Consider the following 22,363-nt stretch of genomic DNA (forward strand, 5'->3'; position numbering starts at 1 on the left):
TATTGTTCAGAAAAATGCGAACCCAGTGTTCATAAACCGAAAGGGTAATGTTGCATATAGGAGAATTATTCCAAATATACTAGTTTTCTTACAAACTAGGTGTATCTAAAGGCATACACTACTTTTGGGATTGGACCTTTGGCAAAAACTTGAAGGGGTGGGAAGTACAATAATGAAGATGATGCCACCCTTCACAGCAGAAGTTCTGAATATGCAGCATTTGTGTTCTTTTTGCATATATTCATCCTTCTTTTTTCTTCCTTGTCCCCTACAGGAGGCTTAAAACCAGGTTTTGACTCTATCTTCGAATCTGTTGTCTTTCATTGCTGCTATTTCTTTTGGCTTTTGTGACATTCTGGAGGGTCATCTGTAATCAAGTGCCAAAAGATCTTCATCAGTTATGTCCTTGCTTGTTAACCAGAAAAAGAAAAGGCAGTTTTGCAGATAAGTACTGGTATAGCACTTTGCATGGACATCCTGAGCCCAAGTCCCTCTTTGTACAGTTTTATGGGAACTAGAATTTGAGATCGGCTTTCCCTCTATTGAGAGTTTCTGTGCAGAAGAACCTGGTTGTTCCTTGTGTGGAGTCAAAGGGGAGAAAGCTTATCATCCTTGATAGATTTCATAGGAGATATGTATTCCCAGAATGATCCAAGACCAGTGTCCCCTCTTTATTCTTGTCTGCTTATCTCTGATTAATCAAAATCTGGAGAGGCCCTTAAAGTAGTCCAAATCTAAGCCTTTGAAATGAGGAAAAATAATTAATATGTGCACTACATCTGGTTGCAGAAATGGCCTTTCTGGTAGGTAGTCCTAATCTCTGGATGGGGAAGTCTACATTTTGTGACTTCATTTCACAGGAAAGTGAAGTAATCGTATGGCCATGTGATATTTTTTTGCATTATTAATGTATAATGTCCATATTTGCAGAAGTACTTGAAAAAACTGATTGGCTTTTAGGAAGCAATGCTTACCCCTCTGTCTAGGGCATGTGTGTGCAAATAGGACTGACAGGTGTTAAGTATACAAGGGAGGCAGGTTTACTATACGTCTCAAAGGCACAAGGAAAGAATGTTACGGGCATAATAAAGATACTGCTTTAAGAGAGTAGTGTTAAAGGTGTGGGTGTTTGTGGGGTTTATCATAATGCTTTCTGAGGATTTAATTTTGCTGAGGCCAGCATGCTGGAAAGACCTGCGATACCAGCAGGTAATCTTACATATGTTAAGCTAGTAGTTTTGGTCTTGCTGTGTCATTAACTAATTACTCTGTCAAAACTTTTCTGTTCCTCAATTCTAGTTGGTATATTTTTCTAAGTAAGCTACATTACCATTCTTCTAGGGTGTCAATATAAGTTATAGACATGCTTTGGTATTGAGTGCCTCAGTGTACTCCTAGAGAAGAAAAGGAAATCTTTTATTTCTTAATGTCCATATTTTTAATATCCACAACTTAAAAATGGTGATCTGATGTTGTGGTAACTTAACATATGGAAAAACTGAATAACCAGGATTGGGAAGATCTTAGTAATTTACCTGAATGCAAGATGTGTCTGCTTGCTCTGAGAGAGTACTCAGTATTTAGGAGGTCACAGCTGAGCTAGTGTTTGTGCATCAGTGCAGTACCTGTATTTACATGTAACTTAATTTCTGCTTTCCAATGTACTGATTTATAGCAAACCTCAGAATTAACTTGTCTGTGGTCAAAAACTTCTGTAACAGAATTTAACAGTGGATTTGATGGACACCTAAGAAAAAGCTTGGTGGTTGTGTTTTATCAAGACAATATAGATATGTTTTTGTATAGTGCTGTGGGTTATTTCGTTTCCTTTGGACTACAAAGTACAACTTGTGTGAGTCATTTCAATGTCCTGATTTTGTTGTAGATTGATTATTTTTTTTAAGATGTCACTCACTCACATATGTACAGACGATGTTCTGAAGTATAGCGCAACAGGTGGATGTGTTGTTGACCACAGGCATACAGAAATATTTCTGGCATGGAATTGTCATTGCACAGCAGGGTATGATAGATACAGGAATGTGTAGTGGACAGTATGTCCTGTTGTTAAAATAATTTGGAATAGAATTACTGGAATTCAGGATGTTTTGAGAATTGCTATATCCACAAATTAGAGTGTTTCTGTTGGTTTCTGATTTACCTTCTTCAGAAAGACATGTTGTAAATAACTGAGATCAGTCCATGGCAACGTTGTTTGCTGTTTCTATACTAGATAAAGAGGATAATCTGGGTTTATGTGATGTTACCTTTGACAAGAAATTTTAATGTTTAATTCCAAGCGTCATTAATTTTCTAAAAATATTTGTATAGATAGGTAAAACACTCTTAATGCAGCAGAATGAATACTGCTGTTCTTCCAGTTGCGTAACAGCTTTCTGAGGCCAGGGAAGAAAATGCCAAGTGAGTTTCCCTTAGAGTGGTGTTTCTTTAAAGCACTCTCTCTCAAGATTGAGTTGACTGACTTTACCAAGGCATTTTAAAAGGACAAAAAATGAAGAAAATAGAAGAACAGAAGTGTTTATTTTCCACGTTCATCTGAAAGTCAAGAAATTAAAAATGAAGTTTGAAATAATTTTTACACTGCAAACACTGTGCAATTGTAAGGCAGAGCTTTCTTCTTAGAAAAGCTTATGTTCCTTGTAAGATGAATCAGATGAGAGTTAAAGGAGACACAGCAAAATAAAATCGTTACTATTTTTCCTCAGTAGTATATTTAGTAACTTATTATTGGCATACAGACAGGCACACAAATTGCGTTCCTCCCCTGTTCCCCCATTTATTTTTCTAGTCAGCTAATTTTCTTCTAGCTATTTTGTGGAAGTGTACTGTGGGGGAAATGTAAATATGGGAAAGCTAATCCCACTATGTGGCATTGTAGTAAGAAAGGGGCTTGTATCTGTGGGGCGACATAGAAGAAGAAAAAACTTCCATTATGACTACATGCCTATTTATTAGTAGAAGGAAAACCTGTCTGGTATGAGTATTGCGGACAGTTGAGTTGTCCCTACTTGCCCAGCCAAATTGCGAAGTACTTGGTGTTAGACATCTTAACCTTTACCAGACTTCAACATTTCCACTGTGACTACAGAGTTGATTTATATGACTAAAAAGTAGCTTATGATGTCCTAAATTGAAATAAGCCTTCTTCCTCAAAAGTAGGAAATAGGAATATAGTGAATGGATTACTCTGTAATGACCTATTAAAGCTTTCTATTTTATGGAGGGAGAATTAAATAAAGTGAGGTTTGTTTAACATGTTGTTTGTACGTAATAACATAATCTGGATGTGATGTTTTTGTAGGAGACGTTTAGTCATGTTTTTGGTTTAAAAACCTGGGTTGAGAAGATGAAAGTAGGATTTGGTTTCTGGATTATTAATCTGTTGGTTAACATCTGGAAAGCAAGAGGGTTGGAATTTATGCACAGCTTTCTAATTTAAAAATGGATTTCTGAGTGGAGTTTTTGAGAATTAAATGTAGAGAAATAGAGAAGATAGAAGAACATGTTGAATACCAGGTTAGTAGAGACTTTATTTCTAATTCTGATTATAACAAGGAATTTTTTTTTCCTGTTGGTTTAGGGAAGTTGCATCATCTAACTCTTATGTGCTCTTCTACCTAAGAAATACGGGTGTTAATATTTTTTGAGTTTTTAAATCTGAGCAAAATGTTTTCATAGTTTTCAATGAATTCCTTAAAAACTAATGGTATCAGCACAGCCAGTCAATGCATCAGATGATGGACTTAAATTCAGAGTTCACAAGTCTTCTGTGTTGTTTGACAAGTCATTCTCCTTTTTCCCCCCTCTGAACTTCAGCAGATTTTGTGCTGGACTTCTTGTGTAATTTGTAATGTTTGTGTGCTTGAATGTGGATATTGTAATGTCTGCCATTACACGTGCCAAGTTTTTAAATGAGACTAGTAAACTCTGCCTCTTGTATTCCTCCTGGCTTACACAAAGTTTCACAGTGTGTCCCACTGAAATTTCTCATGTATTTGAGATTTCTGATGGTAAGAAAGTACTAGTGTGCGTTTGTTTCAGCTTTAGCACTTTGATTGGAACTTGGTTTTGTGTTAGTTGACAATACTTTTTGTTTGGTGTGTGGTTTGTTTTTTTTTTTAAATTGGTATGTGAAGTTATTTTCATTAAAGGAATTCCAACTGAGTTTTTGTACAGCAACAAAGTCTGTAGCTGTTTTGATCCAGATGCTGTTTCACTTGAGTTGCTTTCATTTTGAGACTCTTACTCTAATTTTTTAGTGCTTCTGAGTCAAATGCTTTTTCAGTTAAAAGTGTCAATTATAAAGGAAAAAGTATGTTATAAAAGTATTTGTATCTGGGTTCTTTGTATGCCTTTGTAGTTAGCATTCTAATGAAAGTGTGGCTTTTTTAATGTTGGTTTCGCATTTTAGTACACTAGAATATATTCTTCATTGCAAAATTGGACTGTAACTTCGCATGAGGCCTAAACAGGAATTAAGTGTGGATTTCCACATGTTTTCCCTAATTTCCAGTTTTTTAACAGCTTTTAAGTTCTAATTTTTAATGTAAATAAATACACTTGCAGCTTGAGTAGTTAGATCATAAGTTTTTAGAACTTGGTCTGTAAATGAAGGAAACAAATAATTAAACAATGTAATTGAAGACTTGATTTTAAATATATTTTTATAATGGATATAATTTCTCTCAGTGACTACTTTTTTCATTGTTACTGAAGGTCAAATACAGAAATGAAATTTGTGAATCTTTCTTACAAGCATTTGTGTGTTTGGTTTATTTTTAATGTTTTCATGAATACAGGTGCTCACTGTTAGTCTTATCAGCTGTTTTGGCAGTTGAAATGGTCAAACTCATGTTCTTACAGGCCTGAAGATTTTTCTCTGATAACAGTAAATTACTTTGCACTTTGTCTGCCCTTGTTTTCTGATGCTTTGTGCTGGTGTTATTTTTTCATTTTCTTATTTTTTTGAATAGAAATAATACTGCAAGATGCTAGTAAATTAAATACTTAACCACTTATTTCCATTTTCTACTTTAGTGTAAAATTGTTAGGGTTTTGTTCATTTGTTTTAAACTTTGAGACAACTAGAATTTGAATGATGTGAAAAATGGAAGACTTAATAGATAAAAATTTGTGGTAAAAGTTCTATGGAGCATTTAAATAGTATTTAAATAGCATCTGCATTTACTTTTTAACATGCGTTCATGTTCCAGTACAGTATTAGAGAGAGTCTGGTCACAAACAGCCCTGCTTCCTTCTATTTTCATGCTGAGGGCTTCTAAACATTGGAGAATTTCTCTGCTTCTTCTTCTTATGTTAGAGTTGGAAATTAAAGTCTGCGTGTGAAATTTTTCTTCTACTCTGTTACTGTTCTGGGATTTTCCTGGAGACTCCTGCATAGATAAGCTTGGAGATGTGAATAATCAAAGTAGATTAGGATTGGATTTTTTTCCACAGAGTAGATTCTTGTGTTCCTGCTGTTGCAGAGCAAGTGCAGTGGGGTCAAAGGAGCCCCCTCACCCCAAGAATTGGACCATCAGCTGCAAAAGGTTTTGCGAGGTGGCAGGATATCCTTTCTCTGCTACTTGAACATTATTCTATGAAGAAAATATTTCTGAAAATGAAAGATTAGGATTAATTTATCTGCTTTTAGTTTCACAAAACTTACCTTTGAGTTTTCAAAGTATGAAATTAAGGAATATGCTGGCTAGGGAACTCTTTTTAGTCTGTGCTCAGTTATTGCTACCTCTGAATTCTATAGCTTTCACAGAAAGTGGCATTTAAGAAACTAGGGGTATGCAATAAGTAAATACATTTATTTTTTAAAATGTTCTTTCATGTTTTCTCCAGTGTACAATACTGATTGATACTATTTACCCTATGCTAACTGTATTTAACAACACCTACCTGTTGAATCATCCAATTTTTTGAATCCTGCACCATTACCAGGAAGATACAAATTCTTATGTTTATGAGAAAAGCTTCAACTTGCCTTTTTTCAGTATGTCCCAAGCAGAATTGTATGGGCCAGTTGCTGTAATGGTCTTAATTAAAAAAAAAACCCCAAAACCAAAACCCAAAACACAACAAAGAAACAACAAAAAAAGACAACAAAACCACCTTACATGGACATTTGCCTTAAATAGCAATTTTAATTCTGTCAATGTAGTCCAGATAAGCCCTTCACAATAAATGGGTTCTTGTGGGGGATCTGGACTCTTATCCCTCTCTGGAGACTAACCTGGAAGATAAGTCTATATTAATTATAGCAAGTTTTGTTGCTTTGATCAGCAGTCAGAGAATTCTCTGATTTCTTTCATTAAAATGAATATAGGAACATGAAAATATTTTCCCACGCCAATATGCCTGATGATGATGCTGTTAATTTTGCTTCCAGAGGTACAGTGTTTCGGTTTTCGCATAAAATCACTGTGGGTTTTGTGACAAGTATTTCCATCTTCCTCTTCATCATTTTCACTCTTCGTTGATTTCCTCTGTAGCTTTTACCACTACTTTTAGTTTATCTCAACTTTTATTTCCTTTCCCTTGAGCAATCTTAAAATTTCTTTATATAGTTTTAACCCTATTTTTAGGCAACTATTGGTTTTCCTTCTGAGCTGAAAGAAATATATTTGTCAAAGGTCGCATTTAGGTCATTGCTGAGCCATTCAATGTATGTTTATAGTGTTGTATCTGTGATAGCATTATCTGTTGCCATAGAGAAGGCTATGACTGTGTAAGAGTATTTTGTATTTCTGAACTACTGTGCACTTCATACTAGGCTTATTAAAGAGAATATTGTTGAAAGATACAAAATACTAAAATAAAAAAACCTGTTGATAGTTTGGGGTTTTGTGGTGTGGGGTGTTGGTGGTTTTTTTTGTTGTTTATTTTTTTTTTTTACGATCTAGATCCTGGACCTAAAACATCCATTACTTAATTTTGTATTTATTTTCTTCTCAGCATATCATTGCTTTGGTTTTGCTTCTTGTTTCTGTCATCTAAGAAATAATCCTATGGAAGTTAATGATAATTATTAAGTAGGAAAGGCGATGAATAATTTTACTATGTTAACTTGCTTTGCTGCAGAATACACAAACTTCCCCTTCTTAAATGCGTGCAACTGCGAGGAAGTAGATATTTGTTCATATTTCCTTCTCTGCGTTGTCACTTTTTGACGTCTGCAACCTGTAGCAGGGAAGAAAGACCCTCATCTTCTGAAATCCTGTGCAGTGAAAAGATCTGTTGGGTAGCCCACACCCACTGATAACTTGTGTATACCCCATTAAGAAATAAGTGGATTCTCAGGATCATAAGTGTGTAAGATCGAGAGCTTTGGCAGAGGAAGCAGATGATGGGTGACAAGAAATAGGGGGAATCGCTGGAGAAAATACATGTGGGGTAAACTTCCCGGGGTATTGCCCACTAGCTTGTCATGTGTACGCTTTACTAGTAGCCCATAGATTAGTCACACTTGAAAATATGGCACCTTCTGAGAAACAGGCCAGGAGAGTTATTTGTTGTCTACACAGTTACTTTTTTTGTTTCTATCGGTATGACTAAAGGTTTAAATGACCTTAAAAATATTCCTTGAGTAGATTACTGTTACAGGTAAAGTATTCATAAAAATAACTTTTGGTTTCAGAATAGATTATTAAATTTGCAAATCAACATGTGGTATCTAAAAAACAATAAAAATGCTACAATCCCAGAGACAAACTGAATCAGAAGTTGAGTTGATCTCCTGGTGGGAGCATTTTTGTTTTTATATTCACTGGATTTTGCTCCTTCTCTCTACATTTTCCGAAGTGTTAATTATCAGAAAGAAGGATGTTATTTTACTTGGAAAATAGGATCAGAATCAGAGTGTGTATGTTTGGGTTTTTTTTAACCAGTAGGATGAAAAGATTACTTCAATTCTGTACAGTATTTGGTCTGGATGTAATAATTCAGTTTCCCTTCTGAAATTAGATAGAGCAAGATGGGGACTTGTCACTCATTGGGAACTACATTTAAAAACTTATCTTCTTTCTTTATTTAGGGCAACAAGTACTGGTATATGCTTCCCTTTTCTGAGGTATAAGCAGGTTCAGCAAAAAAAGGGGTATTAACATCCGAGTTGGATATGAAGACATGGCTAATGTGAAAATTTGCAAAACATTTTTCCTGTGAACTTTTGTCAAGAAAAAATTGCTTTTACTCCCCCTTCAAGTTACTGGAAGAGCTTTACTTGTTATTTCTCAGATATTTAACAGCGTGGGAGTGACACTCTGAGGAAATGTCATTTCACTGACATCTTTAAAAGCTCTTTGATATGAGATATCATAGAAATATTCAAAATTTTGGCTAAGAATAGGCTTAAGATGTAGTAGGTGATTCCGTTGTGGTGGGTGCGTCAAGAGTCTGCACTGCTTTTCTCTAATGAATGTTGCCTTAAAGAAGTGACTGTAGTTAGCAAAATCAAAATTTCATCTGGTTTTGGTGCTGTTCATCCTTGTTTTTTAAGAATATAAAGAAGGCCTGATCATCTTGGACCAGTTCTTTTTTTCCAAACATGAGCTTTTCGCCACACCTTTTAAGGCAAAGTGAAGAAATATAATGGACATCTGTGGAATAATCTATTTTTTTTTACTAATGCTAATAATTAATTTTCATACATGAAATGTATGCCTGTATACATGTATAATTGCTATTTGATTACTTTCAGTTCTGCTGTTCTCTTTGCTTATCTAAACGTTTTCTTTTTTTTTTTAATGCTGACAACTTAAAAAAAATCAGTTCTTAATGCTTTTAAAATACACTATTGAAGTGTATCCTTTGTAAAGGAGGATTTGGTATGAACTTGAAGTTTAGAAGTCTTGTCTGTTGAAGTAATAGAAATCATGATTGGTAGCTTCACTGTTTTTGGTGATCGGGTTTTTTTTTTGTGTTTTTTTTTTTTTTTCTTTCCTCTTGAAGCATACTGTCTTACTTGATAAAAATTGGTAAACAATTTGTCCCCTTTTCTCTTCTTAACTCTTCCAAGACAGTATACCCAATTACTTATAAATCATACTACACGTAGCTTTTGGCAAGGTGGGGTTTTTTTGGGTTTTTTTTTGGTCAGTGCATTAACATGGATATATTTCTTCTCCTTTACAGTTACACTGTTATTAATATACAGCGCTTTACAGGGTTTCAGGTTTAGATGCATGTATTTCAAGCTTGTTGGAATATGTTTCTTCAGAGGATAACATTTCTTACTGTACAGAACTGCGCTCTTATGAAAAGTCTGAAAGCAGATGTTGCAGTTAGTGGGAAGACTGTACCAACTTAGCTGAGTTAGGTTTTCATGCAAATTTTTTTTTTTTTCCTTGCAGACATAGCATGTATGGGAGAATTAGCATTCCAGTAAAATGCTAGTCTTTAATATTGCAGAAGTTGTCCAAAATGTGCTAGTTTATCCCTGTCAAATTTGGCCTTTTCAGTAGAAGAGTGGTATTTTTTCTTTCCTCGTTTTTGTTTTCTGATGAACCTGCTGGACTGTGGATACAAAATAGCATTGGCAGAATTTACACTAAGAAAATCTCACTATAAATTTCAGAATTAATCTTTTTTTTTTTTAATTTTTAATGTAGTAATGTGTATCTTTATAAAAAAAAAAAAGTACCAAATAGTAGTTTAACGTATAGAGAAAACTGTCTGGTGTTTTAATTTATATAGACCCTTTTATTGCCTTAGACCCATTTATTGCCTTAAGTAACAAGCTTAATAAAATTCATGCTAAATCTTTGACATGCTTGTTAAAATATTCCTGATTTGTAAACATTGTTAAGTATCTTTTTATTGCATGTTGAAGCAGAAATATGTATATTACAGTATGTTGTAAAGGCCAGACCATGATACCTTAACTATGTATAACAAATTCTTCTGCTTAATGTTTTCTCTTTCTTTTTTTGTTGTGGTTTATTTTATTTTAGGTTGGTTGGAGTACTGCAAGAGATTATTACACATTTCTTTGGTCACCTATGCCAGAAAATTATGTGGAAGGATCAACTGTTAACTGTGTGCTGACTTTTCAAGGTGAATGTAAAGCAGTATCTACCTGTATTTTCCAGCCTACACAGCTTTTTAAATGCTTATCTGTTCGTTACAATGCTGAGGGTTGTTGTCATGGTTTAACCGAACCAAATAAATTAACTGTTCTAGACTTTTACAAACATAAATTGGAGGAGAATTTTCCACACTTCACTGTGTAAAGTTCAGTTTTATTTTAGATGTCAAGGAAATTTTAAGGGGAAGCATGTGACTTAGTATGTTTTTACATAGTAATGGACAATATTCATGACTGATAGAGAGAGAAGCTGTGCTGGAAACTATTAAAATACAGAAAGCGACTGTTTAATCATCAGCAAGGTTTTTTAACCTTGGCATCTTAATGCATTGTGTGTTTACATTGTCTTTAGTCTCTGGACTTGAAACATCATTCTCAATGTAAAGTGATTCTTTTCAAAGAATAAATAATGTAGGTGATGGTTTGGTAAAGGTTCAGAGTAATCGAACGGTTGCAGAGGACCTTTTGACAGTGAGGAATTGGTGAAAATGGCTGTAGTTTTTAAGAAAAGAATAAATAACAAAATGTTGCACCACTGTACAAATCTATAGTATAACTGCATTTTCAACACTGGGTAGAGATCAGATACTCTCCCTCCCCTTTGCAATCTCAGAAAAGATCTAGTAGAACAAATGAACAAAGCGCAACACGGAAGGTGAAAGTTAAGAAATAGCTTCTGTATAAAGGCGTGGAGTTACGAAGAGGAGAGCCACACTCTTCTTATTAAATATAAAAAGGGACAGTGGCCATGGATTGTGGCCTGTGAGGTTTATGTCTGCCATTAGGAACTACTTATTTACCAAGAGGGAGTAGTACAGTGCTTGGAACAGGTATCCCTGGTTTGGAAGGATGGGAATTCCACACAGTTGCTTAGACACAGCCATGGTAGTCTCAAACTGGTGCTGACAACAGTCTCTTGAGTGGGAAATTGGACTAGGTGACCTTCAGAACTCCATTCTGCCAGGTTTTTCAGCCTGGGAAAGGGAAATAATGGGAAGCGACTGATGTCTCTAAAATCAGCTACCCATGGCATGAGTGGATTATCCATTGTTCATATTTAAAGAAGTAGGAGCCATTGATGTAAGCTACCAAGTGACAGGTTCAAAACGATGATAGAAATGATACTTGTATAACACAGTCGATATGCAGAACTTCTTGCCACAGGACATTATGAATGTCAAAAATCTACACACATTCAAAGCTGCATGTAAAAAGAGCACCTCCATTACACTTGTTTAATGCTTTTCTGCTGACTAGCAGAATTTTACGTACCATCTTATATTCTTTTTTTGCTTCCCAGAGTTGGTTTTAGTCTTTGTGTGTGTGTGTATTTATTGCTTAAAATACATAGAAAAAAATAATAATTGAAGTCCTGAAATGACTAATGCATTAGCTTGTTGTCTTGTTAAAGCTGCAAATAGTAGCTGCAAATAGTGATAGCTTGGATGAGTTCACTGTTCTTTCTCTTACGCCAAGTCATTTTTTCTGATGCGTTTGATGATCATATCCACGTGATCTGACACTTTTAAAACCTTGAAATCTTTGAAAAGTACGTGTGCTCTGTAGGAACTGGAAGTAAGTCATTAGTTTCTTTTACGGTTACCAGAATTCATTGAATGAATGAAATTGGGTTGGACTGAAACTGAAAGTGACCTAGAAACCTAGGACTCTACATGCCATTATTAGTCCTTTGTACTTAGAAATTTTGCCACACATGAAGAGACCAGGTAACTGTCCCATCTGTTACATTCCGTGCTGACAGTCCTCTACTTTTACAGAGCTGCCAGATTTAATCTCTATTCAGATAGTCTCCCATTTGGCAAGATATTTTAGTGCTGCTGAGATGAGATCATTAGAGCTTACAGGAGCTTAATTAACTGAGATAAATAGTAGATGTTGTGCAGCATGCTTTAAATATTTATTTCCTTTTTTTTAAATTATCAAGTAGGTGTACTGGAAGAAAATAATCAGGAATCTGTTCTCTCCAGTACATGTTAGATACAAGAAAGAAGACGTTAACTAGTTTTAAAATCACTTTGAACCAATATTAAAACTTGCTGGAGCTGCAAAGTAGATTGTTCTGAATTTGTTTCTGCATAGTGTCACCTTATTTAAGCATTGAATCATGTAAACGGAACTGCAGCGCTATATAGGAAAGTGTAGTCAGGTCCAAAAGCACAGAATCCTGAGGTTTTGTGATTTGTAAGACAAGTAGCTAAGAGTGCTGGGAATAGTCTTCCAGGAATCTGGAATAAAAGTTGATTAATAGAAATTAATCATAAAGTTAGAAAGGGAGCAGGTTGAATTGTGGTGAACTATGAACAGAAATGGGTGACATCACCTGCTGGATTGAACAGTGGGTGAGGACTTAGTATGCTAGTATCATACTCAAGCTGGCTAGGGTATCTGATAATTAAGTGTTCTGAATAAAACCAGTTGGTTTTCTTACCGTTAAACTGGGTAAGGTGTGGTTTCCTGCATTTACTAATAAAGGTAAAAATCTCATTAGTTCTGGAAATGATTGTTTAACATCCACAAATATTACCATGTGAATCTAGGCGATGTGAGAGGCTTGATGTTAAAGCTTTAGTGGGCAACAGTTCAGGTGAATAGTCACGCAGAAATTCTTCTGAAATGATACGTTAGCAGCATGCAGTATTACATAGCTACAAGAAAGATGACTTATTCTTACCTTGCAAAGTCTAGAACATAATTTTTTTTTCATTTTAAAAAAATAAGCTCTTTGTTAAACTCTCCTGCCCCCAGCTCCCCCCCCACCCCCCAGCACTTGTATCATCCGTTCAGTGTTCCTGTGCTTTGGCATTTAAAAATAGCAAAAGTAAATTGTGGTTGGTGCACAAAAAACATGCAAAGAATTGAACCCGGTAAAACTGCAGATGTCTTGTCATTGCATGTTATTCTTTGTTGTCTTTGGTTGTATAGATATTCCAAGGCCAAAAAATCGCTTACTCTTTGTTCTGTGATTGTACAACAGTTACATAGTAATGTGGCCCTGATCCAGCTTCAGGGCATCTGATTGCTAATGATTCTGTTTCATAAATATATAAACAGCAGCTATTACCTAATGTATGTAAGGTGATGTGTACATACAGCACCTATTACCTGCTACTGTTTTGGTGTTTGTTTTAAAAGCTAGAAGAAATTGTTGGGGGATGAAAGTTACTAAATAGAATGAGTTTTGCTTTCTGCTGTTTTGATGATTTATCTGTGCCTTACTAAGGTAATGAGCATAAAATTCCTAAGTCAAACGTGATCTGATAATCTATTTCCAGATGGAGACTTGTATGTTTGTGTAGAATGTTTCTTCAAATATGAATTTATTTTGATAGGATATTATCTACCAAATGATGATGGAGAATTTTACCAGTTCTGTTATGTGACTCATAAAGGAGAAATCCGTGGAGCAAGCACACCTTTCCAGTTTCGTACCTCTTCCCCTGTTGAAGAATTGCTCACCATGGAAGATGAAGGAAACTCTGATATGTTAGTGGTGACCACAAAAGCTGGACTTCTGGAGGTTTGATTCAACAATTCTTAAAATGTTATCTTCTTATTTATTTTTTTTATATATACATACATACATTCACAGGTATTGAAGAACAAACCAGGAGGAAGAAGCCTACATATGTATGTGTAATGTATACATTTCTGGCTTGTTCTCCAGTATTTGATTGGAGTTCAGAACATCTGCAGATTAAATGAGTAAAGATTTTAAACTGGTCACAGGCATGGTATAGCACTAGGCATAGACTGGGAAGCCGTAAGAGAGTAGTTGTCCATCTCTCACAGTTGTACTCTCCAACTAACTAGAGGGGGGAAGATACCCTTTGTGTGAAGTGGTGCTTGTTGTAAGTAAAAAAAATTACAGAATTAGTATACTTTTATTTGTGCGCAAGTGAAGGGCCCTGGAAACTAAGCTGAATAATGGCAGGTGCCCAAATATATTAGAATAGCTCTTGTTCTGTTTAAAGCAGTGTTATGTGTGTCATGTTCTTTGTTAGATGGATGTGGTTAGACTTCTATGCTTACATCCAGAGTCAAGATGTTTCCATTTGCTTGTTGATATTTTGTAGGCTGAGAACTACTTAAACCCAACCAAACAACAAATAACAAAAAACCCAAACCAAACCCAACAAAAACCAAAACCAAACCAATCTGATTGTATGAGTTGCATGTTAGAAAACTGCTCGCTACAGTTTCCTTATCTTGCCATCAAACATTTTATCCTTTTCTCAGTTGCATCTAGGCACGTACATGCATATATTTGATTTACAGATCTCAAAATTTAGGGATAAGAGACTTAGTACGGAGATACATCTGGGATATTTTTGCTTTTCAGATATGTACTCATAGTGCTAAAATTAAAGAAAAAAAATTTCAAGTGTTTTTGATTATCTTTGTTCATAGAATCATAGAATGTTTGGGGTTGGAAGGGACCTTTAAAGGTCATCTAGTCCAACCCCCCTGCAGTGAGCAGGGACATCTTCAACTAGATCAGATTGCTCCGAGCCCTGTCCAGCCTGACCCTGAATGTTTTCAGGGATGGAGCATCTACCACATCTCTGGGCAACCTGTTCCAGTCTTCCACCACCATCATCATAAAATATTTATTCCTTATATCTACTCTGAATCTATCCTTTTTTAGTTTAAAACCATTACCCTCTGTCCTGTCACTACAGGCCCTACTAAAGTCTGTCCCCATCTTTCTTGTAAGCCCCCTTTAAGTACTGAAAGGCTGCAATTCATGGGCCAGTCCTTACTTTTGGCTATGTGTGTGTGTGTGTGTTCATTTTTTTGGTGAAATTCCTCAAACATTGCTTTAGAGTGTGCGTGTGTGTCTACACTCAGCAGCCATTTTTTCACCAAGCTGTTGTCGTCATAATTAGCTCCTCCATAGTTGCTGTCACTTGGGAACAGTAAAGGCGCTTCACTTAAGGAGGGAAAACTTGAATGTAGATCAAGACACTGCAAAGTGTGCTGTCTAATGGTAATGTAGCACTACTCAGTTAAAGCAGTGAAACTTCAGAAATTTGGGAGTAAAGGGAAAACTGTAAAATAACAGCCAGAGGGGACACATTTGTGCTTCCGTTCAAACACTGGACTAATTTGTTACCACTTATTTGATAGGAATGAAGGGGAGAAGAATTACCAAAACTGAATGTTTTTGTTTTTACAGTTTAGAATTGAAAAAATAGTAAAAGAAAAAGAAGAGCTGTTAAAGGTAACTTCTGTTCTGGAAAAGGAAACGGCACAACTCAGAGATCAGGTTGAAAGACTGGAAAAAGAACTTAACCATGAAAAGCAGAGATGTGACCAACTGCAAACAGAGCAAAAGGTTAGTTGTTTAACTGATTAAAGCTGACTCATAATGTCTGTAATTCTCCTTTTTCAAGAACCAGTTAAACTGTGTGAAAATCAGCTATCAAAACTCCTCAGCAGTTAGATAGACATTTACACTGGAATAGGTCAGTTCCTATTAACCTTCTGCCACTATTCCTTTTATGTCGTAAAATGGTTAAAATATTTAAGGCTTTTGGTACCAGGCTTGGTAAGATAATCGATGACAACTGTTACCAGATGTTTGACATTTAACTGTGGAATTCGTAGTGGAAAGTAGTTGATAGTTTAAAGTTGGCTTACATTAACTTAAAATGGAGTTAAAAAACTCCTATTAAGGAATAACTACATAGAACATAGGGTATCGAAAATGGTAAAAAATTTTGCTATTAAAAGCAAAGATCAAGACTTAGCAGAGAATACTACTGCCAGGGCATACAAAGAGTAAAAAGTAAGTAGTCACTTCTTCAGAAGGCTTCAGAAAGGTCTGAAGATTTTCAAAGGGAAAAGAAGCACAAACCTAAAAATCAATTTAGAGTGTTAATTGATAGTGAAAATATAAATCTAGCTTAAACCAAAGCAAGCTTAATTTGGAATTCTACATATGGTAAGGAGGAAATCTAATATTATAAAAAAGGCACAAAAAAGTTGGACCTAATCTATTTTTAAGCTGCTGCTTTTTAAAAAACAACTTTTAGGAGAAGATTAAAAACATGTGGGAGGGAGGTGGTGACATGGACAAATTTGAAGTAATGAAGCCTATATAATTCAGCTGTGGACAGCAGTTAATAGGCTATTTCTTATTACTAGTATGTATATGTCAACAGTTCTGTGTGATACACCTTTAATGGGAATTTGAAACTGTTGAAACTTTGTAGTTTACTTTTGAACAGTCATAGTGAAATGTACTAGAGTGTTGGGTAAGGAAAAAAGAAAGGATAAGATCTTGGTTAGAGAAAATTTTTCCTAGAAAAGAATGATTTTAATTTCAGGTACATGGGAGAACTAGCTTAAATCGATGAGATGAGAATTAAATACTTAAAAGTATGCATTTCATAGATTTGCAGAATCATAAGCTTGGTCGATAAATCTGAATGAGCTACATAGATACCCTTCATTGGTACTTGAGGGTATCACTTAAAAAAAAGTTTGAAAGTAAACTGTCAGTTTTAATCCACATTAGCTTTACAATGCTGTATTAGAACAATTTGTCATATTGTATTTTTATGGCTGTCCAGCAAGGGTACAGTTAGACTGTATAGGAACAAAAATGTCTTGATACTTTCTCGCATTTTACTGTGAATTTCTATAATAAAAAATAGTTTTGACTTTAAAATACTAGAACTTAGCAATTAGAATTTAATTTCAGGATTTATTTTTTTTTGGCCTTGTATTTTGTTGAAGTGATGATGCAGTGTGAAGAACTTCTCACTTGTATTTAGCTGAGCTATAAGTAGACATCTAATCTGAGGCTGATGCAGCTCTTCACCTGTCTAGAATACTAGTTTTCTAACTCATGCAGTTATTTTTTGTCTCTTAAGTCTCTGACACTGTCTTGTTTTACATATTTTATGTTCTATTCTGTTTTTCACTTTTTTTACAAAAAGAAACAAATCTGCTGAGTTGAAAAACCTTTCATTTGTTTATATTCATAAGCAGAATATAAATTGAGTGTTACTTTTGAAAATTAAACAAGCATCTACTAAATTAGATGCAATAAGTTAACTTTTTCATCATTGGAAAGTTTAATAAACAATACTTTATATGTGGCTTTCTCTCTAAACTTTCCAGTCTTAAAGATGATTTCCCTTCTTGCTCTCCTTGCCCCCCTACCCCAATACATGAAATACAGCAGTGATTCAAGGGATTATATGATTTATCTTTGCTGGCAACATGTATAGTGTGTTAATGGATTGATTTAAAGATTCCCAAGCAGCAGTTACGCAGCACTCAGTTGGATTACAGTACTTAGGTTTTATTTTCCTTGTAGTTTGTTTAAAAACAAACAAAACCAAACCCCCTCAAAAACCCTAAACAAAACAACACCCCCTCCAAAAACCACCAAAACAAACCCTCCAAACCCCCCCCCCAATCCCTCAGCTAATCTAGTCAGCTTCATATGATGTAAATAATTATTATTGGCAATAACCTAAACAATGCATTCACTTTGATGTTTTTTTCTGTAAGACTACGAGGGATAACCTTGAAATGCTAAGTAATCAAAATGTATTTGTATTTTATGTAATGGCAGAATGTTCTGCTGTACTTAGTATGAGCTAGGTTGTTTTGGCTTGGCTTGCTGGGTTTTTTTGCCTTTAAGTTACAGAATGGTTACCCTTAACTAAGTAATTCCATGGGTTTTTATTTTCTTCTTTTATTCCTAGTGCTCTTTTGTCATGTACAGCTGGATTTTTAGTTATGCTCTAAACTTTTGATACATAAATAGATAAAAAGTGGAGTTGATGAATTTAAAATTTGTATTTCTTAAAATGTTTAACTTAAGTAAAGGTTTAACTATTTGGAGGTCTGTTAAAAAATTCTTACAGTATACTTTAGAGCATATTAGGCTAAAGAAAATTAATAAAGCAAAATAGCCCATATAAGAAAATATAATGATTGTAAACACTACATATCATTAACTTTGTAGTTTGAAGAAGCTATAAGTAATAGAAATCTTTATTTCTATTGAAGCTAAGGCACATTTAACCCATCTACAGTCTCCTAAGAACTTACTAATTTTTTTTCCTTTTTGCAAGTACTTCCATCAAGAAGTGCACAGGTAATGCTTCTGCTTGTCTGAAGAGCCCTCTAGAAAACCACAGTAGTACAAAGTACTGTATTTAACAAGCAGCAATTTGCATGAGCAAAAGAAGTGGATACGTCTGTACAGAAACATACATTTGATTCTAATTGATTGCAGAGCTCTTTATGCTGCTAATGTATTGGCAACTACTATTTGTTTATTACCATTTGTATTGTGATAAGGGGGTCCTGGAGTTACAAAAACCTTTAGCCAAAATACTTGTCAGTCTGCCCTTTTCCTAAAAATCTTACTCAGTTTCTTCAGAGCACATAATATAAGTATCTAAGCTTGTGTCTTTGTCTTGTGATCAAATACATTATTAAGCTACCTTACATTTTTATAATTGAATTGAACAGAATGTGGATGTTAGGGGTCATAGTACGTAAGTTACCTTACTGTGATACAGTGTAACAAATAGAAGGTAGACTAATGATGGAAAAGCTCTGAGTTCATAGTATGAGAATGTTTTGTTAAAACACAGTTCTTTTATCGCCTTTTTATTCATGTTTATTTGTATGCCTACTTTCCTCTTTTTGGTATTGATTTTTCAGGTCTTTGCACAAATAGCTCAGGAGTAGTTTGGATCATTGAGAAATGTCTGTAGAAATACTGATTTCTTAACATAGACAGGATAGTTGTTGACAGATGGTGTCACAACTATATCCCAATTAGTGTTTTCCTTCCACTCTTGATTATTTGATCTCTCTTCCCCACCTAGTTACTCTCATAGAATTCAGGGCAGTGGAACTATTGTCTTCCTGTCTGCATTTTGTCTAGTTGGGATGCTTTGTAAGCAGTCTTTTAGAGGCTCTTTGGCGAACATATTAGGAAGAAACAAGCTAAAAGTAGATCAATCTTTTAAGAACATAGCATACTAAACAATCTCTTCAGGTGTAATACAATCAGTGTTCCACAAAGTTTGAATATTGGGCTCTATGCATGTTTTTAAGTGGTGAAAAGATTCCCATTTCTTGAGTTTTAAAAACAGGTGAGTTCCTGTCTTTGTAGCACTTCAGACTGTAATGGCCACAACAAACTACAGATTTCAGTTTCCTAACAGTGCCCATAGTCTTTGGAGATACAGAGTTATTTGTTGCCTTCTTATGAGGTAACCATCTCATTTCCTACCAAAGATAGGAGGAACAAATGGATTCAAGACATAAAGTGATAATGTGCTATTAGAGTTGTTGAAACATAGCTTCTGATGCATGTTACAGTGCTCTAAGTCACTGCTTGACTCCAAAGGCTTCTATTTTTTTAAGGTTTGGGTTTGTGGGTTTTTTTTTTTTTTTTTTATTTTATCACATTTGAGTAAAAATACCTGTATTTTTAGTTTGTATTCAACACATTAATGGTTCTGCAGACAGTTCTCTCGGGTTGTCATCGCTGCCATCACAGAAAGAGTATTTGCAAGACACGCAGTTCTGTGCTAGTCGGTGTTTGCACTCAGAGGGAACAAGCTCTCCAGCCCCACTGTTCTTTAGTGCACATTTCATATGTTATGATTATTACCATTAAGTTGTATGAACTATCCTGCCCTGCCAAAGCTTAAGATATTGTAGAACTTGGACAAATCAATTCTTTACTTCTTTTGGGTTGATCTTTTTCTCTTCTCTTATGCAATGGCTGCATAACACAGTATATAGTTGTTCTGACAAGGTCAGTTTAGGGAGGGGATAAGTGATTCTTTCCTGTTCTCTCCTTTCTTCTCCTGTCCCTCAATATGTACACTCTTTTTAGTCTTCTGAAAAGGGCTGTATTTTCAGTTACAGGAAAACATAGTATTCCTTTGCAGCATTTTTCATGCCAGTTAAACCATTCCTAGACTTTTTTTTTCCCCCAGATGACATTAAATTAGCTCTTATAGAGTCTGAAGGTTTAATTTAATCTGTTACTACTCTGTGTGGGAATTCAGAGTAAATGTGAAGTTATTGGAAATGTTTCAGAAATGCCAAATCTTTTCCTTTTAACCTTCTGTTAGTGTTTCAGAGTTAATTAGTTTTTACTAGGATGATGTTCCCCGATAACATACTTTTATTTAGTATTGTATATACAGCTTGCAACTCTACTAATATAACACTGTTAAATTAATGATGTAATTACTCGCTATGATTATTTTACTTTAGAAGATGACACATGATACATAGTCACCAGAACTGTTTCAGGTTGCTCTCACGTTTCAACTGTTCCTTTGGTTTCCTACTGCAAACTTGTTCAGTGGTATATACTCATGTATGTTGAGTCCCATTAGCTGCTTTTATATGAATATATTGTATTTTTTGAAACATTGAAGAACATTGAATCAAAACCTGAGTGTTTATATCTAGTTTTTTCTAGTCTATATCTTACGCATTATGAATATAAAAATATATACCTGTGTAAATAAAAAGAATGCATGCTTTTTGGTCTTTGTAGTCCCAGTTTTGTGTGTACTTAAACTGTGTGTAAGCTTGCCGGCAGCAGTGTATTTACCTACTGTTTTAGGATTTAATATTACTGTGCTGAACAAGAGAAACATGCAGCAGTCATTGTGTCAAGCTTTCATTGGTTGCTCTTCTGACACTGCCACCATTCAATTTTGTGAAGACAGGTTTTGTAGTTTCTGTAGAGAGCAGACCTTGCAAATGAAGCTTTTGCAATCATTTGTCTCCCTCTAGTGGGAAAAGAGTATTTCTGAACTGATTTCTTTAACGTTAGAGTGGTGACAAGTCTTACTCCTGTGGCAGTAGTTTCCATAGATGTTTAACTTGAGTCAGAAGCAACAGATTTGCAGATTAACAACTCATTCTTTGATCCTGTGAACATCTGAATAGTGTTTCTGTTACGACATTGGCATAAATTGAGGCAGAATTTAATTTATTGACTTGATAAACTTGTTCTTTCATGCTTTTTGAAAGTTTGGTTCATTTAACTTTTAAGAAGTGGGCTAATTCATGTATCTGATGGGGAGTTTTAATAGGACATCCATCTGAATCCACATTCTACTGAGAGGTTCTACCTGCACAGTAGCTTTATTCATTGGAGAATTTTATTCAAATATCAGGGATTCATTTAAGCTGGCTTTTGATGCCATTTTATAGGGAGAGTTTCTCTGGTTAGATAGTGACAAAATGCTGTTGTGCAGTGTGGTATGTCAGCAGTACAAGTGCTCAGTTCAGACTGCATGCATAAAAGTAAGTGAATCCAGTGTTTTTTCAGTGCCTCTTTAAATCAAGCTATGTTGATATTGTTTATGTATGCTGCATGTGTGAAAATTTGGTGATCAGGGAGATGCATTGTTTTTTTTTTTTTTTAAAAAACCCAAACAAACCGCAAAATAAAAAGCCACCCAAAAAGCAAAAACCCAAACAACAACCAAAAAAAAACCCCCTAACCCAAAAAGCAAAACCACAACCCCCCCCCCCCCCCAAACTCCATCTAAATAATGGAGTAATTTTATATAGTTATATAAAATAATTTATATCTACAAATTTATATATACAAATTAAACACTCAAAATTGCTCAGATTGGCACCAGCAGTTATAGCACCCTTGGGTGCTGTAAACATCCTATGAAGAGAAGACCCTGTTTTATTGGTTTAGTGACTGTTCTGTCTATGAATCTTTCTTGAACTGGTTAATTGAAATTTATTTCACTGGATGATTGAACAGATTCATTTGAGATATTCTGTACTTCAAGTTATGTATTCATGAGAGTGACCCTTTGCAAAAGTCTTAGCTTATAGTGAAATTATAACATGTTTTAAGAAATTAACATTTTGAAATGTAAATGCATGCTGCAAAACTGTAGGGTATATAAATACTTCAGCTTCCTCCTGCAAAAAACTTGCACATCTGTAGTCTTTGTGACAGTAATTGGGTGACTGATGTTACTTCGATATTTTTTGATCTGCTTAACAATGTTAGTTGAAGAGATTAACACAATTGAATTACCACTGCAATATCTTAGGTTTTGGAATAGAGAGACTTCAGTGTTTTTTAGAGCAGTATTTCTATTGCCAATCATAGTTACAAACATAAAGCTTAATATCATTGAGTTTATTTGGAATTGATTTACTGTTTTACATTACTGAATGCTTAAGTTTTAT

The 22,363-nt window shown here is 34.9% G+C and overlaps 1 protein-coding gene across 6 annotated transcripts in view; it reads left to right on the forward strand.

The window, feature by feature from the left end:
* Nucleotides 1-22,363, forward strand: part of TAX1BP1 (Tax1 binding protein 1) — a 62,862-nt gene that overhangs the window by 7,792 nt on the left and 32,707 nt on the right. For all 6 annotated transcript variants that reach the window (XM_075051391.1, XM_075051430.1, XM_075051420.1 and 3 more), the window contains 3 exons: nt 9,981-10,083; nt 13,465-13,652; nt 15,312-15,470. In XM_075051391.1, the coding sequence (XP_074907492.1) occupies nt 9,981-10,083; nt 13,465-13,652; nt 15,312-15,470 (450 nt within the window). The remainder of the gene's footprint in view (nt 1-9,980; nt 10,084-13,464; nt 13,653-15,311; nt 15,471-22,363) is intronic.

This window comes from Buteo buteo, chromosome 2 (genome assembly GCF_964188355.1).
Source record: "Buteo buteo chromosome 2, bButBut1.hap1.1, whole genome shotgun sequence".
Classification (NCBI taxonomy): Eukaryota; Metazoa; Chordata; class Aves; order Accipitriformes; family Accipitridae; genus Buteo; species Buteo buteo.